The 18,821-nt window shown below is 32.8% G+C and overlaps 1 protein-coding gene, 1 long non-coding RNA gene and 1 pseudogene across 2 annotated transcripts; 1 reads left to right on the forward strand and 2 right to left on the reverse strand.

The window, feature by feature from the left end:
* Window positions 1–590: 590 nt before the first annotated feature.
* On the reverse strand, window positions 591–2,549 carry LOC105778238 (glycerol-3-phosphate acyltransferase 5). Its single transcript, XM_012601896.2, has 2 exons — window positions 1,861–2,549; window positions 591–1,771 (listed from the first exon to the last, which is right to left on the reverse strand). Exons 1-2 carry the CDS (start codon window positions 2,425–2,427, stop codon window positions 854–856), a joined length of 1,485 nt encoding a protein of 494 aa, XP_012457350.1. The 5' UTR covers window positions 2,428–2,549; the 3' UTR covers window positions 591–853.
* Window positions 2,550–11,166: 8,617 nt separating this feature from the next.
* Window positions 11,167–12,600, forward strand: LOC128033756 (uncharacterized). The gene is made up of 2 exons (XR_008189789.1): window positions 11,167–11,871; window positions 12,279–12,600. It is a non-coding gene; the product is annotated as an uncharacterized LOC128033756 (long non-coding RNA).
* Window positions 12,601–16,831: 4,231 nt separating this feature from the next.
* Window positions 16,832–18,351, reverse strand: LOC105778239 (glycerol-3-phosphate acyltransferase 5-like; annotated as a pseudogene).
* Between the last annotated feature and the right edge of the window lie 470 nt (window positions 18,352–18,821).

An 18,821-nucleotide genomic window follows, 5' to 3' on the forward strand; every position in this document is an offset into this window, starting at 1 on the left:
GAGCCTTTGTTGAAGCTCTGTTGGAATCACATGCAGCCACACTTGCACTTTGACCCTCAAAACTAAAAAAAAAAATTCAATTCAATCCTCTTAAAATAAATAATAAATTAATATATAGTAAAATTGCACTTTATCTCCCTAAAAATAAAAAAAAAGGTTTAGCCCCTTCAAAAATAATGACATTATAAATTAATACGTACTAAACTTATATTTTGATCTATGAAAAAGTTATAATTAAATTTCGTCCCATACTAAAAATTTTTCTAGATTTGCCACTGGAAGAACCTGATTGATATGACATCAATAGTTTATGAATGTAATTAGACCAATTTGAAATTTAAAAACCAATTTAAAATGAAAATCATGATTTGGGGATGTGTGTTGCTATTAACTCTTAAAATTGTGGTGCAACCTACACTTTGGACTATCCCAAGCTTCCGTGCGTGGAAGAAGAAAGAGAAACGCAATAGACGTGAGAATGACCAACTCTCGTCGTCTTCAATCTTCTTCCTTTAATGGTTAAATTAATATTTTTGTTTCAACAAAATTTTGAGCTTAAACAGATAAATTGTAACTTGACTCTTTGAACATGTTTAATTGCCATTTAACATATATAGAACATGTAGAAGGTGATTACAATTTACAACAACAAAATAAAATTCTTAATATGAAATTTATTCCAATGGAACAATCAACAACATTAACCACAAATATAAACTTAATTAACATCAATCATCCTTACAAGTTATTCAACAATTCCATTAAAAAACAAATTCAATAATTTACAACCCCAAAAACACAATTAATTAAATTTATTCCTATAAATTAACAAAAAAAAATATTTTATTTTCTTTCATTGAAGAAAAGGTTTAAATGTGCTCACCACCTTCTTAACTTGATCAACAAGAGAAGTGCATGAAACTGTTCCGTCATTCCCAGCCAATACTCTGTATTTATCTTTCCTTGTAAAATTTGTGCACTCAAACCCTAACGTAGCGGCCAAGATTCTTTGCACGTAATTAGCGACGTCATGCGGGCTTTTACCTGACGAACACGTAGCTTCCGCCGGCAACTGGTTCAAGAATGTCACTTCGTAAACAGGTCTAGGGTTCATGAAGAAGAAGATCGGGTCCAAAGCTTTCCACCCGCCGGCTGTGGTTGCGTGGAAAAACCCTACCCTATAGTTCATGGCGACCGGGACTATTCGGTCCGTTAATTCGGCAAATAGGCCACTGAACCTTAACAGAAAGGGTTCTCTGCATGTTGTACCTTCAGGGCAAACTACTAAGTCACCTTTGGATAGTTCGTGTTTAATTTTTTGGGCATCGACTTCTCTGATTCTCGTTAATCTTACCGTCGGTATAGGTGATAGGATTTCAGATAATCTCGATATGGAATATGTGACTGCTGGGATTTTTCTCATGAGGACAGTGGATAAGACCACAGGGTCCATTAAAGTTCTATGAGTGCAAACGAATAGGACGCCAGAGTTGCTACCAGAGATGGGTGATGGTGGTTTGCCTTTGACAATGATTTTGCCGCCAAATAAAGGGGTCACATAGGGGATGATTCGCAGCGGAAGCATTACACCGATAATAATTCGAATGATTGCTAGTAATATGCCCAATGGCATCCATGAGAGGATTAATAGAGCGGTCGAAGGTGTTGGCCGCATCACGAGACGACCGTCATGAAAGATTACGGGTAGTGGTCGAAGGAGTTGGTGGTCGTGGCAATTTTCGTCGGTGATAAATGGTGGGTGCATTTGTTCCTGCATGTCAATAATCTAATGGTTAGGATCAAATTATTTAAAAAATATAAAATGCAATGGATTTAAACACATTGCATGAAATTTCTTACCTTGCATAGAGAGAATAATTGAAAACTTGACGTAGCTCTTCTAAGTCCTAAACTAGGCTCATCGTCTACGAACAACTTGGCGACTTTACTCGAGATGAAACCGATATCACTATTAACTAAACCTGTAGCAAATCCGAATCGGTTCACCACAAGTTCACTTCCAACAACCTCATCGGCTCGTAAATGCTCTTTCACGAACCTTTCCACCATAATCCTAGGCATTTTCGTCACCACAACTCTTTTATCATACCTACTAAACACTCTCCAAGCCTCCATATCAATATCATCCATAAAAAACTTAGGCAAAACAGCTCTAGACACCGATTCAATCTCCAACACCCGAAGCCCCGCCGTTGCAACAAAGACCATCAACTTCAACCCCGCATCACCCATGCCCAACGCATCGAGAAACCGAATCACCGGCCAACATAACAGCAACAAAGCGAACCGGATTAAACCCGAGGCTTCGAATGCAACCAACATGAAGTAGGAGAAAGGGTCCGAGTCTTTCAAAAGAATCCCTTCAAACTCAGAAACAATTGAGTTCTCCATAACCATCTTTTGCATACAAAATATCAAAACAAAAACTTGGGTTTTATTTAATTTTTCCCCTTGATTTGAGAGAAAATGAAAGGGACTGTGAGAATTTAAGGCTACAGAGTTGTGGTTTGGATTGACTATTCTCTAATGCAAGAACAAGGCAGTTTATCAGCTTCACAACTACTTTCTCTTATATATATATATGCGCAAAGAATAGAGGATTATACGCCACGTTAATATACGAATATTGATTACTTAACTTCACCAACTTGGGTCAAAATTTAATGACGAAAAAGCTTGTTTTGAAGCTTAAATTAATGGAGACTGCGGCCATCGGTTTAACTTTAATTAGGTTACTAACTTGGGTTACTTGAGGGTTTTTTTATTTGATATAATAATGTGCAAAAGAAAGTACGGGTATTATTTATTATATATATACATATATATATGTATGGATGTATGGTCACTACGTATTGTTTGCATGGGAAGGAACCAAGCAATTTCTTTCTCCATTGAATGGTTTTTGGTGTCTTCTCCATTTTGGGGGTATTGTCACCCTCCACTATTGCCGCACGCCATTTATCTTTTTCTTTTTTTCGTCAATAAAGTAATAAATTCAGGTTGATAATACTGGTTTATTTATCAATTTAGTCGATTTTGAGAGAACCGTCTAAGAAAAAAATTTTGAAAATAAAAATAAAAATTTGACAGTTGAATTGAGCTTACAATTTAGAAAAAAATATTTTAGATTTTTAAGATTAATTAATTAATTAATTAATTAATTATTAAATTGACGAGTGAATTAGTCAAATCAATTGTAATCTGATTAATTCAATTATCCATCAAATTGTTAAAATATTGATTAAAAGTTTTCACATATTAGATATATTGGCACCCACTCGGTGGGTGAAAAATTATATTTGCATTAATGAAAATATTATATTTGTAGTTAGTTTTTCTAAGTTGATAGTTTTAAAGTAGTGGATTTGAAGGGATAGTTTTGTATATAATTATTTCTTGGTTTACTATTTAAAAATTTTAAATTTAGTTTTTATATTTTAATTTTAAGATAGTGAGTCATTTTATTTTATTTTTATTTAAAAATCTCGACTCCTCAGTTAATTCCACCACTAAAATTGGTGATGTGGTTAGGAGTATTTAAGCGGTTAACTGTTTAATTAACCGAACCGAACTAGTATTAATCGAATTAACTAAAATTTTTAATCTTTTAACCGTTAATCGAACCGAAATTTTTCAAAAAATTAATCGAATCGAAATATTTCGGTTAATTTGGTTGGTTAACCGAATTAACCGAAAATTTTATGTTTTTGTTTTTTGGGTTAAAATAAGTATAAAACATATAAAATAAATAAATTGATAATGTTCATTTGATCGAATTAATCAAATTAACCGAATTAAGACTACATATAATTTGTATTATTAATTATTAAGTTCGGTTAATTCGGTTAATTCGGTTAATTACCCGATTTCGAACTAAATTAACTGATAACCAAATGATAAGCTGTAAAAGTAACATATTTTAATCCCATTCTTAATGCATTTTTGGATGATTAATGATGTAAATTAGTGAATTAGATGCTCCTAATCTTTTAAATTCATGTTTCTATACTTAGGAGAGCATTTGAGAGCGAAAGGAGAGAAAAACGAGCCAAAAATCGGACGAATGGAGCTATTTCCAGGACCCACACGGCCTGAGCATTTCCACACGGGTTGACCACATGCCCATGTGCCAGCCCATGTCGATATCGCTCACTGTTTCCCAAACACGTGGAAAAACTAAATTTTTAGGTTTTTTGAGCATTCTAACGTCTATAAATATCAATTAGAAGAAGATCTAAAGGAGAACTCAGAGAAATCCATAGATCGAGTTAATGCGACAATGGGGTTTTAATTAGAAAGGGTTTTAATTAGAAAGAGATTTCAATTAATCAACCTAGAGTCAGTTGTTCTTACTCTCGAAAGAGATATTAACATAATTTAGGGATTTCTATGGATCAAGGCACAAGTGAATAAATCATTTAATTCAGATTCAGAATAATAGGCAAAGTCTAGGTGGATTCTTTCCTGGGTATTGTCTTTCTCATTGGTTGTCCTCGATTATTTTCTCATTTCATTCTCTATTGCATTCGTAGTTAAATTAGATTAGTAAATTTAGATTAAAAACCACCACTTCAATTTATCAGCTAAATAATAGAAAAACGGTAATTACTAGTACTTTTAGTCCTCGTGGATACGATATTCCCTATTCACCATAGCTATACTATTGTTTGATAGGTGCGCTTGCCTTTGTTGTAATTATAGTTAGTTTAGTGACCATCACCAAACTTCCAAAAAAATCAATAGCTGATCTTCGACTGAATTAGATCGATTAATTGACCTATTAACCAAATTAGATTAGTTTGGTTGGTTAATTCAATTTTAACCAAAATTTGAATCCCTTTGAGAAGAATATTTGGTGGGTCAGATCGGATTGGGTCATGCCTATCTAATCCCTTGGAGAGAGCATATTGGATTAGATTAGAACATTGAATTCTTAGCTGCCAAGAGTCTTTGTTTACATTGTTTGTTATTATATTGTCTTCAACTATTTAATTTGTTGTATAATAGGGATTGGTATATATCTTGATTATGTTAGCAAATCTTGAAAAGTTTTATACAATTGATATACTTGTATAGGTTTATGTATGGAATATAGAGATCATTTAATTTGTTGAAGTAAGGCACATTATTTGTGTGAGTGCGTTTGATTGTAAAACTGGTGTGTTGTGGTTTTACAAGCTAAGTTCACAGGGGTAAATTTAGTGGGGAGAGTATTGGTCTTAAAGGATACAAAAGTGAGGAAATTGTCACTAGGGTATGATAGATTTAAGACTAGTTGTTGTAAGTGTTAAAGATAGTAGATATTTCTCTTCGAACTAAGCTCTGCAAACATAGGGAAACAAAACTACATAAACAAACTTTATTGTCCCCTGTTTTATTTTGTGCTTTTGCTGAAGCTTGTTACTTAGCAATTACTTTCAAATTAACATATTGTTATTAAATATGCTATTTGCAAATTTAGATATTACAAATTCAAATATTATAATCATTATTCAAAGTGAATACAAATTTTTAACTCTTGAATATATATTATTTTAATTCATAATACTAATATAGATTCAAATTTCTTTATTCACTATTCGAATTTAGTTTACTTTCGATCCTTGTTCATCGGAATGAAGTACACTTCCTAGTTAGTTGTTTATCTCTTTAAAACACACTTGCGGCAAAAGTATTAATCACTACATCTAGCGATAGATACCCTGTTTCGGAAAAAAATAAAGGATTGTTTAACTTATTAAATTAAAATTTTTAAATTAAATTTCAATGGATAATGTTGTTTACCAAATATGCCCCCAAGTCCTTAACCCATTAGCCTACCATTGATCAAATCTTTGCTGAGAAACCCAACAGTTAGAGAACCTAAAAGGGTAGGGACCCACTCTGTATGTCTAGCTATGACAATCTCCTTTTAACATGTCTAATCCTATCTTAATCATGTCTTAATTGTATATTAGGTTTGAATTATTTGAAGTAATTTCAAGTATAAATATTTTGCTTCGAGTTAATTTATAATTGAGTTTTGATTATTCAAATTTATTAATTAAAATTTTAGATCGAACAATCATGAATTCAAGTAATTTAAAGTTATTTATTCGAATAATTTATAATTAAAATTGAATCTAATTAGATTCAAATTAATTAAACTAATTTTTAGTATTATCAAAATTGATTTGATTGTTGTGCTTCCACCATATATATCCCTTTTCTATATATAACCAAAAATAAATTGATATAAATAACATAATTCCAGCATCAACAGGTTTTCATTCTAACACATCCACATGTCTTTGTCAGTGTTATTGGCAGTCAAAATGTTTGGTGGGATGTTCTCTAACTTCTTTTAATAAATCCAATTAATTGCATTTGTTAGTTATTACAATGATCTTCTTATAAATATAAATATATAATTCCAACATCAACATATCCCCATCTATGGTGTTTATAGTTACTATAAGTTAGGGTTTGTTTCAACTCTTGGCCCAACCAATATTTAATGGGTTAATCTATAGTTTGTCTTTCTCATAATATTTGTTTATATTTTTATATTGAGTTGTTGTTATGATGTGTTTTAATTAAGGATGAGTATTTAGTATATTAGCAGTGTATTTTTATTCTATAAATAATTTTAAAATATTTATTTTAATATTTTACTATACCTTTATAGAACATCTGTTAATCTGTGGGATTTAAAAACTCTACAACAGTTTACCAAATATTTAAAAAAAAACAAAAAGGGATATATTGAATATTTGATAGCTTAGTTTGAGTATTGAAGAAGAAATGGAATTTTTAATACACAAAATGTCATACATCTCCCCATATATATATATAGAATAATAAATTCATAGTTTAATCTCATTAAAAATATAAAATTTTAATTTAATACGATGGTAAAATTTATAATCACATTCAATCCCGCTTAAAACATTAAAATTTTAAATTAATATATTGATAAATTTATAATTTTATCTCAAAAAATTATAATTCAATTTTGACTCTCCAAAATCTTTTTGGCTTCCCTATATATATTTGTATGTATATAATTATTTCACACATTAACTTTTAAGCACATTAATCTATAAATTATAAACTTTTATGGATTATTATTTGATATATCCACATAATGATTTCAGTGAGATTAAAGAAAATCATCATATATATTTTTATATTTTATTTTAAATATAAATTAAAACCACAAATTTTTTACTCACTTATGAAATTAAAATCTCATTGCCACTTTATCGAATAATTATCCAAAATTTATTTCATAAAATATATAATGCGAAGAAGTAAGCTTGTTAGAAAGGTTTTATAAACAATTACTTATATATATATATACACGATTACTTCTAAATTTTACATGGTTTTCAAAAAAAATATTTTGTAATAAATTGGCGTATTAAAATTTAAATATAATCGAATGATAAGGTTGAAATCTTGAAATCTTAAGTATTATAGTACGAGTCTCACTTGTGTAAATCATATGTGAATATATTAATTTGAATTTAGTACTTATAATAGTTAATTCTGATGATGAGGAAAAAAATCAATATTGATACCTATTCATGTCTTTATACTAACTTTGAAAAAAGAAAAAAAGTATTGGAGAAAATTAGAATTGCAATTTTCAATTTTATTATTATAAAACTCAAACATCATTATTTGATAAAATTGATATAACCCACCATTTTTATTTGAAAAATTAGCTCAGAAGTCACACAAATATGGGTTGAACCACAATTTTCTACTTAGCAAGCCTGTAATTTCTTGTTCATCCCTTAGAAGCTAGAAAACTTTAGAACTCTCAATTCCAGTTACTTAATTAATTTGTATAAAACAGCTGCAAATAAGCTATTTTTTAGGTTACGGGAAGCTTGCAAGAAGAATTGAAAGTAGGTTAGAAAAACTTTGAAACGTTTGGTGTCTCTTAAGGGAAAAAAATGGTGGTTTATTTGTTCAAGTTTTTAAGGAAAAGTTTTCTTGCCTAAGTTTAGGTAAGGCCGGTTAGAAATTAGAAATTAAAGTGAATACCATTTGTTTAATTTCTAATTTTTTTTTGGCAACAAAAAAAAAAGAAAAATCAATTATAAACTAACACTAGCAATAGAATTGGATAATAGAAAACGTCTGTTTAACAGTATCTGATCATCAATCAATGAAGGAGCAACATGAAAAATTCAAACACCAATTGGAAAACTTTTCATCAGGTCAGCTAAAATATCATAGTCGCAATTCACCTCTCTTGGTATTTGCTTAATGACCACTCTCCACTCGTGTCTATGCAGATTTTGAATTTGCATCACCAAATCTCTATTTGAATCCTCTCTAATGTTACCATAAATACTTTTAATAACTAGAGCACAATAACAAATACTTTTAATAACTAGAGCACAATCAGTGTTTGAAAGAGCCACCGTCGCTGGAATTGAGATCTCATTCAAAGAGAAAGCTATCAAATATCTGGAGTTTCTTTTTGTATATTATATGGATGATTCGATCCGCAAGGACCATGATTGGGAATTGTTTGATCGTCTTTCTCCGAGTAAGAGGCGAAACATAATCAACTTGAACTCGGATGACTATTCAAATCTTAGTGAAAGATCGGATTTGTTATCTCATGTTTGCTTTTCGTGAAAAATACCAATTGAAGTGGAGGGTTTCTTCAAACAACAAGGAGCTGGGTCAACTATTCAATCAAATGATATTGAGCATATTTCCCATCTCTTCTCGAGAGGCAAGTGGGCTATTTCTTTGCAAAATTGTGCTCAATTTCATATGTGGCAATTCCGCCAAGATCTCTTCGTTAGTTGGGGGAAGAATCCACACGAATCGGATTTTTTGAGGAACATATCGAGAGAGAATTGGATTTGGTTAGACAATGTATGGTTGGTAAACATGGGTCGATTTTTTAGCAAGGTACGGAATGTATCGTCAAATATTCAATATGATTCCACAAGATCTAGTTTCGTTCAAGTAACGGATTCTCGCCAATTGAAAGGATCTTCTGATCAATCCAGAGATCGTTTCGATTCCATTAGTAATGAGGATTCGGAATATCACACATTGATCAATCAAAGAGAGATTCAACAACTAAAAGAAAGATCGATTCTTTGGGATCCTTCCTTCCGTTTGATTATATTTTAGTATAGATTGATTTGCGATGAATAAACATCTTTTTCACTTACATTATTCATTTAAGTTAGGCTATGGCGTGTATGGCCCATTAAAACAAAAGATTAGTCATTCGAAAGGAAAATGTCATAACATCCCCATAAAAAGGGTTACATTGAACTTGTGTTTAAATTTTCAATTGATATTAATACTGAATTCGATCTTTAAATAATTCAATATTTTTTATTAAACTTATTTAAAAGTCGAGTAATTGAGCTGTTGAAGCTTGAAGGTAAATTCAATATTTGAAAAGATTTAAATAAAATATTAGACCAAAAAATGCCATTGGTAAAAAATTAAATTTGATTAAAATATGAGTTGAAGTAGATTTCAATTAGAGGTGGCAAATAGGTAGATTCGGTTGGGCTTTCTTCAGATTAGGCTAAGATTTTTTTAGATTCAGGTTCAGACTGTACCGGGCAGGCTTTAACAAAATCAAATAAAATTGGATTTTGTAAGTGTTGAAACCATTTTTTTTTAAAGGGTCTACTTTAGTTTTGAAAACGAAAACGAACATGGGAGTCACCACCAATCCTTCTTAATGAGGTGTGATCGGGTCACCTCGAAAAATGGTTATTTTAATAAACGATTTGATTTATTAAAACAACGATTTTGGTCCATGAAATTCAGAAAGATGAGTTTGGGAGTCGGTTATGTACGAGGAAGGATTAGCACCCTCATAATGCCCAAAATTGGTACCTAGCTGATTAATTAGTGTCTTAGTGTCGAATGTCGAAAGTTTGGAAAGAATTAAAAATACGATTCCTCCTTTTTTTAAAAACAATTTTTAGAAAAATGCTTGAATAAATCGAAACGATTGTTAGAGACTCTCTCGTCTCGAGATAACAAAATATCATATCCCTTAAGTTATGACGTGATACTTTGAGCCCTCGAGAATAAGCTTGCCTTTTAAAAAACGGTCTTGTATTTCAATTTTGAAACAGATGTTTGGTTATTTAGGTTCAACGAGAAGATTGAGACCCCGTAAGTTAGGGTACGATTTCTCGAATCTCCAAAATACGAAGTATTGCCTTTGTTTTCAAGATTTTCCCCTTTTTTATGAATTTAGATGAAAACTAATGAAATATTTAAAAATGATATATGTGCGATTTTGATTATGTTTAAAGAGAAATCGTTTAAGACGTAAAAAGGGGTCATACACGGCTAATGATGATAATGCAACATACATTTAAAATAACAATGACATAATACACATAATAAAATATAACATATATATAACATTGATACTAACGAATCCTAATGTTAACATGCATAAACAAGAATAATGATGCAAATCACAATATAATAATAACAATAATAACAACAACAATAACCACAATAATAATAAGTCTAAATTTGAAATTATCCAACTAAATAAATAATTGAATAAAATAGCACTAATAATGGCAAAAATAAAATAAACAAGCCGATAAAAAATATTAGATAAAATAAAAAAAACTAATATAAGTTAGATTAAAAATTGAAAGTAAGTAAATAAATAAATAAAATTTTAAATGAAATATTAAATAAAGCCTTTTTTAAAAAAAAAAAAAACAAAAAATTGAAGTTAAACAGGCTAAGGATTATACTGAAATCGGAATGAAATTCGGGGTAAAAATTATAATAATAAAAAGAACGCTGCCAGGGACTAAAATAGAACACGCTCGAGGAATTAGGGACTGATTGGGATAATATTCCCAGACCTCATGCGCAGCGTTTCAATACGGACTAAAATGAAACAAGCAGAAAATTATGCAGCCAAAATATAAAGAACAGCAGGGACCAGATTGCATTACGGCTCAAAAGCAGAAGGACCCCGCGTGGAAATATCCCTTTCATCGCAGAAACACGCGAATCCTGAAGGCAACTGGGTCGGGTCACGGGTCAAAATGGTGAGGTTTTTGCCTCTTAACCTAAAAATCAAAATGGCGCGTTTTATTTAGGCTATTTAAGCCAATTTTTTAAAAAAAACTCATTTCTCTCCTATTTTAAAAAAACCGAAAATACGCTATTTTCTCTCAAATTGCCCCTTTTCTCCGGCCTAAGGTTCCTGCCGTTGGCGACTGTACGGACCGCCGGTCATCGACGACGGCGCCACCTTCCGCGGTGGCCGAAAATGCCAACACCACCCATTTTTGCTTCTCTCTTCGAGTAGAGCCTGAATTTGGGGTTAAAATGGCCCGAAAAACCTTTGAAAGTCTGGAAAAGAAAGGATAAAACTCAGGGGCCTTTCGGCTCCCCATCACCGTCGGTGGGGTTTGCGGCGAGCCCACTGATCCAGCCACCCTCAAGACCGGAGAAACCTTCGTCCGCAGCGTTAAAGGTAACATATTTCTTTTTTTTTATTATTCTATTTATTTCGAAATAAAAATATATAAAAATAAAGCACCTTCGTTTTCTTTCGAATCTGTAACATTACATGGTTATTTTCGTGGCTTTTATAGCCACGATTACATTGTTGGTCTATGTTACTGTTTGCTGCTTTTCGCTGCTGTTTCTCTTGCTGTTTTGCTTGCTTTCGTTTCTGTCTTTTTTTTTTTGCAGGCAAGGTCAACGGACGTTGAAAGGCTAACTCTTGCCATTTTGGTGCAAAGCCGTAGACGCATGTCAGGCTTTGGGTGGCGAGCGAGCTGCAGAGGCACGAGGAGGGGGGTGTGGCGCATATGAGACATTAAGGTTCTGAGAATGAGTTTAGGTTATGGGCCTATTAATTGGGCTTAGAGTTTTTATTTTGGGTTTGTAATAATTTGGACTTGGACTCTTTTATTTTTTAGTTTTATTTATTTAGTTTTGGGCCTGGGCAAATTGGGCCTGCTACAGTAAGATATAAATATTTTATTTTCAAACGTAATAATTCATTTTAGTTTTAAAGGATGACAACACAATTTAGATTTATCTTATAAAAAGCATGAATTATATATATTTATTAGAGTTATTTTATATAAAATAATTAAAGAGCTTATTGTGTGTAAAATTTATTATTATATGATATGTATATGAATTGAAGAAAATATATTTTATTGTTTATTATTATATTTACAATTGAGTAACTTTGATCTTTCTTAATAAATATATATATTCAGGCCCTGCAAGAGGAGTTACAACAATTTGAGAGATATGAGGTTTGAGAGCTGGTGCCAAGGCCCACTGAATGCAACATAATTGGTACAAAGTGGATCTTCAAAAACAGAACAGATGAGCAGGAAAATATCACTTGTAACAAATCTAAGATATTGATTTTGAAGAAACTTATGCACCTGTTGCTAGACTTGAGGCTATCAGATTATTGCTTGTTGTAGCTGCACATCTTAACATCAAGTTGTATTTTTTTTTTTGACTAAAACATCAAGTTGTATTAAATGGATGTTAAGAGTGCCTTCTTGAATGAATTTCTAAATGACGAGATGTATGTAGCTCAACCTAAAGGGTTCGAGGATCCTACTAACCCAAATCATGTTTACAAACTAAGTAAAGCACTAGATGGACTGAAACAAGCTCCTCAAGCTTGGTACAAGAGACTGTCTCAATACTTGATTTGTCAAGGTTTTCAGAGAGGTTTTGTGGACAAGACATTGTTCATTCAAAGGATAGAGGGACTACAACCATGACCCAAATTTATGTGGGTGACATAATATTTGGTACTACATCATGCTGTTGCTAAGGATTCCTTTGTGAAGATCATGCAAAGTGAGTTCAAAGTGAGTTCAAAATGAGCATGGTAGGAGAGCTATCATATTTCCTTGGATTACAAATCATGTAATTGGAAGATAAGACATTCTTATCACATGAGAAATATGCAAGGAATCTTGTGATAAAGCTCGAACTTGAAAACTCTAAGCCAACCGAGACACCAATGTTTGTCAATGAGAAACTGTGCACAGATGTTGAGGGAGTGCCCAGTTCCCTAACCACATTCAGAAGCATGATTGCCAGTCTTCTATATCTCACAGCCAGTTGTCCTGATTTGTGCTTTAGTGTTTGTGCCAGATACCAGGCCAATCCACAAGAATCCCAAGTCAAGGCAGCCAAATGAACCATTAGATACGTTCATGGTACATTTGATCTTGACATTTGGTTTACTCAATAAAGTGCATTATGCTTAGTAGGATACATTGATTCTGATTGGGTTGGGAATATAAATGATCATAAAAGCACATCTAGATTATGTTTTTACTTGGGAAGCAATCTTGTCTCTTGGTATAGCAGAAAGCAAGGATTGATCTCTCTCAACAGCTTAAGTAGGGTACATTGCTACTTACAGTTGTTGTGCTCAGTTTCTGTGGATGAGGCAGATGATGGAGGACTTTGGGGTTGCATTACCTATTGTCACGACCTATTGTGACAACATTAGTGCAATAAACATTTCAAAGGATCTTGTGTAGCATTCAAGAACAAAGCAAATTGATATCAGACACCTATTTATTCAAGAGTTGGTTGAGAATGAGTCTGTTGAGCTAAGGTATGTGTCCGCTAAAGACCAGTTAACTAATATGTTCACCAAATCCTTAATTTCAAATAGGTTTGAGAGCTTGAGAAGCTCAGTTGGGGTACATCAAGCTTGAAGGGGATGACTCTTTTGGAAGGCATCCACACGACTATGTTTTATGCCATTTTTGTGTATTTTGTGATAATTATGTTGATATTTATTCGCTGAAATTTTGGAGGCTAATAAAATATTGTTTCTGGCTCCAAGTTTTTTTTTTTTTGAAGGTAACATTAATATTTTGGGAAATGACAACTTGCTATAAATGCCCAATCATATCCTTTGGGATTTTTGCTGTTGATTTGGAATCTCTAAATTCCCTGAAGGCCTTACCATCCTTCTTGTTTCCAAGTTCTTGGTTCTTTCACAAAACCCTAACTCTCTCTGTAAGAAATCTCAAGTTCTCTGACCATGGCCTGTGTAAAGATCACATCTGTTGGAGAGTATGAAAAGCAACAACAATCACGACAATCAACTGGTGAGGGGACATCCAATCCCTAGGTTCAGAGGGATGATGGTGAAAACAGGGAAATGCTCACTTCCCAAAGCACATCATAACCGGAGGTAACCCAGACAACATCGATACCTCTTGTTTCTTACCTCTCTTCTGAACTTTCTATTCTAGTCACTCCAAGGGGGGAAGTAGTTGTCTCAGCCGATATGGAGATGCAAACCATCTGACAATCTTAGGTTATCTTGCAAGCAGCGATGAAGATTGATGCCTTGAACAATCCACCACTGCCACTAAAATTAAAAAGATAAATGATTTTTCTATGTAAAAATCTATTTTTTTCCCTATAAACCCAGGTTTTCCCTTTTACTAAAAAAATTAATTCTAAAACAATTAAAAAGATAAAATAAGTGGAAAAAATGAAAACTTATCAAAGTTGAATGACTAAAATAAATGTACAATAACATTGAATTAACAACGGGTGATCAAAATAAAATATTTTAATAACATTTCCTAAAACGAAAAAGGTTTTAATGACGATGTCTAAAATGAAAAAAAATTCAATATCCAAAATAAAAACTTTTGAAAGTTGAGTGACAAACTATGAAATTTATCCTATTTATAAATAGTTAATCCAAATCCTTTTTAGGCATGCTATTCTTAATTTAATAATTAATAATTCTATAATCTTTTTAATTAAAATTTTAAATCAAGACAATTTTTTAATGTTAATAAGTTACTGTAGACATAAGTCATATATATTGATTGAGTCTTAGCTTGATTGGCATCAATATTGTTGCTTATACAGTAGGACATGAGTTCAAGTGCATTGAAGCGTATTATCCTCCTATTTAAGGGTGGAAGAATAAAAACATATTAGACAAATGTGCCTATTATATTTGTCTAAGCTTATATTCTAAGATTACTATATTTATTATCATTATTTTTTAAATTCTCCCATTTTTGAATCAAACTTCATAACTTGACTTTGGGGTATGTTTAATTGAATCATTGGGCTAATAAAAAAATATAAAAATTAGATTGATTATTCGAATTTCTTTTTTAAATCTTGAAACTAGAAATGATCATGGGTTAGGCTACCCGGCCCTGCTCGACGACCCTCCCGAAAATTGAGGGTTCGGGTAAAAATATAGGTCCGAAATATGGGTTTGGGTAAAAAAACGAGGCCCGTTTAAAAAATAGGCCGGGCCTCAGGTAAAACTTTTTTGGCCCGGGACTGACTCGTCTCGGCCCGAATTATATGTTAAATATATATTTTTTATTTTTAATCAAATATACTTTTTAATCAAATATATATATTTAATATATACTTTTTTGGTGTTGTAAAATTTAATATGGGCTGGGCCGCGCTTGGACTTAGCACTTTTCTTTCGGGCTGGGCTTGGACAAAATTTTAGGCCCATATTTCGGGTCGGGCCAGGCCCGAGCCTAGAAAACAGACCTAAAATTTTATCTGGGCCAGACCCAAATCTGACCCGGCCCATGATCACCTCTACTTGAAACATATATTAGGTTTTCGACTTAATGCATAATTTGGTATATAAGTTTGGCTGTTTTTTCTTAATATGGTACTTATATTATTTTTTGTCCAATATGATATCTATATTTGACAAAAATTATACATTTTAGTGCCTAAAGATAACAATGGTAATTTTTAGTGTTTAATTTGAGTTTTAAAGTTGATTTAATGAAAATTCATAATTTATCTAATAATATTAGGAATTAATTTTCATCAAAACTATCTTAAAACTCGAATTAAATCACATCTATCGGACTTTATTTGACAAATTGAACATAAAATTAAACAAATTTACAATTAACACTAAATCTATTGTATTAACAAAATCATGAAAATTCAAACTTAGGATGAGTTTGGATGGGCGGTGCATTTACCTGCGGTTAGTGTAAAAACAGCGGTGGCGGTGAGATTAGATACTGTAGCGATACTGTAGCGTGAGACAAAAAGTAAGCTAAATACACCACACCTAATCGCCCATCCAAACTCACTCTTAATAATATTAGCTATTACCTTTCCTCACAACAACCCTAAAATCCAAATTAAATATTAAAAAGTTAACACTGTTTTTTTTGTACTAAAATATATAACTTTTGTCAAATACAAGTATTAAAGATAAAAATATAACACAAATGGCACATTAGAAAAAACTGTCAAACTCAGATATCTTGAATGATATATTAAGTCCAATTTCTTTTAATACTAACTCTCACACAATTAATAATAATTTCTATGACTCAAACCCACATCTTGGGCATGGCATTGAGCTTCAAACGTAGATTAATTTTAAATATATATATATATATATAATAATCGGTATATATAATTCCAATCGAGATACAAGAAATTAAATTTACATAAATCATTTATAGATGTTGCCATTTAACATATATAGAACTGGTAGCATGTGATTACAATATGAAATTTATTCCAAAGGAAAAATTAACAACATTAACCCTCAATATAAACTTAATTCCACAAATCATCCTTACAAATTATTCAACAATTCCACAAATCATCCTCACAAATTATTCAACAATTCCACAAATAATCCTTACAAATTAACAACCCGGCCAAAAAACACAATTAATTAAATTTATTCCAATAAATTAACAAAAAATTCTCTTTTTTTTTTCCTTTCATTGAAGAAAAGGTTTAAATGTGCTCACCACGTTTCAAGAGAAGTGCATGAAACTGTTTTGTCATTTCCAGCCAATGCTATGTATTTATCTTTCCTCGTAAAATTTGTGCACTCAAACCCTAACGTAGCGGCCAAGATTCTTTGCACATAATTAGCGACATCGTGCGGGCTTTTCCCTGACGAACATGTAGCTTCCGCTGGTAACTGGTCCAAGAATGTCACTTTGTAAAACGGTCTAGGGTTCATGAAGAAGAAGATCGGGTCCAAAGCTTTCCACCCGCTGGCCGTGGTTGCGTGGAAAAACCCTACCTTATTGTTCATGGCGACCGGGACTATTCAGTCCGTTAATTCGGCAAATAGGCCACTGAACCTTAATAGAAAGGGTTCCCTGCATGTTGTTCCTTCAGGGAAGACTACTAAGTCACCTTTGGATAGTTCTTGTTTAAATTTTTGGGCATCGACTTCTTTGATTCTCGTTAATCTTACCGTCGGTATAGGTGATAGAATTTCAGATAATCTTGATAAGGAATATGTGACTGCTGGGATTTTTCTCATGAGGACGATGGATAAGACGAAGGGGTCCATTAAAGTTCTATGAGTGCAAACGAATAGGACCCCGGAGTTGCTACTAGAGATGGGTGACGGTGGTTTGCCTTTGACAACGATTTTGCAGCCAGTTAAAGGGGCCAGATAGAGCATGATACGCAGCAGAAGCATTTCACCGATAATAATTCGAATTAATGATAGTAATATGATGAATGGCATCTATAAGAGGATTGATAGAGCAGTTGAGGGTGTCGGCCGCATCGCTAGACGGCCATCGTGAAAGATTACGGGTAGTGGACGGAGGAGTTGGTGGTCGTGATGGTTTTTGTCACTTATAAATGGTGGGTGCATTTGTTCCTGCACGATAATAACCTAATTATTAGTAAAAATTGTTTAAAAATATATAAAATACAATGGATTTAAACACATTGCATGAAATTTCTTACCTTGCATATAGAGAAGAACTGAAAACTTGAAGTAGCTCTTCCGAGTCCTAAACTAGGCTCATCATTTACAAACAACTTGGCAACTTTACTAGAGATAGAACTGATGTCACCGTCAACAAAACCTGTAGCAAACCCGAACCGGTTCACCACAAGTTCACTTCCGACAACCACATCGGCTCGTAAATGCTCTTTCACGAACCTTTCCACCATAATCCTAGGCATTTTCGTCACCACAACTCTTTTATCATACCTACTAAACACTCTCCAAGCCTCCATATCAACATCATCCATATAAAACTAAGGCAAAACAACTCTAGACACCAATTCAGTCTTCGAAACCTGAAGCCCCACCGTTGCTACAAACACCATCAACTTCAACCCCACATCTCCCACGCCCAACACATCGAGAAACCGAATCACTGGCCAAGTCAACAGCAACAAAGTGAACCTGATGAAACCCGAGGCTTCGAATGCCACCAACATAAAGTAGGAGAAAGGGTCCTGGTCTTTCAGAAGAGTCCCTTCAAACTCAGAAACAATTGAGTACTTCATAGCCGTCTTTTGCACACAAAATGTCCTACAAAAACTTGAGATCCCCCCTCCCCCTCCTTGATCTGAGAGAATATAAAAGGGACTGTGAGAATTTAAGGTTAAAGAGTTATGGTTCGGATTTACTATTCTCTAATGCAAGAACAAGGCAGTTTATCGACTTGGGTCAAAATTTGTGGACGAAAAAAAGCTTGGTCTGAAGCTCAAATTAATGGAGACTGCGGCCATCGGTTTAACTTTAATTAGGTTACTAACTTGGGTTACTTGATAGTTTATTATATGAAAAGTAGTTGATATAACAATGTGCCAAAGAAAGTATGGGTATTATTACCGTATATATATATATGGATAGTCTCTTACGCATTGTTTGCACGAGAAGGAACCAAGCAATTTCTTTCGAGTTGAATCGGTGTCTCAGTGAACTGTTTGAAGGTGGTAAAAAATCGAAAATTAGGTAATTTACTAAACCTACC

Source organism: Gossypium raimondii, chromosome 10, assembly GCF_025698545.1.
Source record: "Gossypium raimondii isolate GPD5lz chromosome 10, ASM2569854v1, whole genome shotgun sequence".
NCBI lineage: Eukaryota > Viridiplantae > Streptophyta > Magnoliopsida > Malvales > Malvaceae > Gossypium > Gossypium raimondii.

What these genes read in the sequence shown, in the direction of transcription:
- LOC105778238 (XM_012601896.2), bottom strand. Translation starts at nt 2,427, where the DNA reads ATGCAAAAGATGGTTATGGAGAACTCAATTGTTTCTGAGTTTGAAGGG. An exon ending in AATTATTCTCTCTATGCAAG is followed by an intron (nt 1,772 to 1,860) that starts GTAAGAAATTTC and finishes ATTGACATGCAG; the next exon opens with GAACAAATGCACCCACCATT.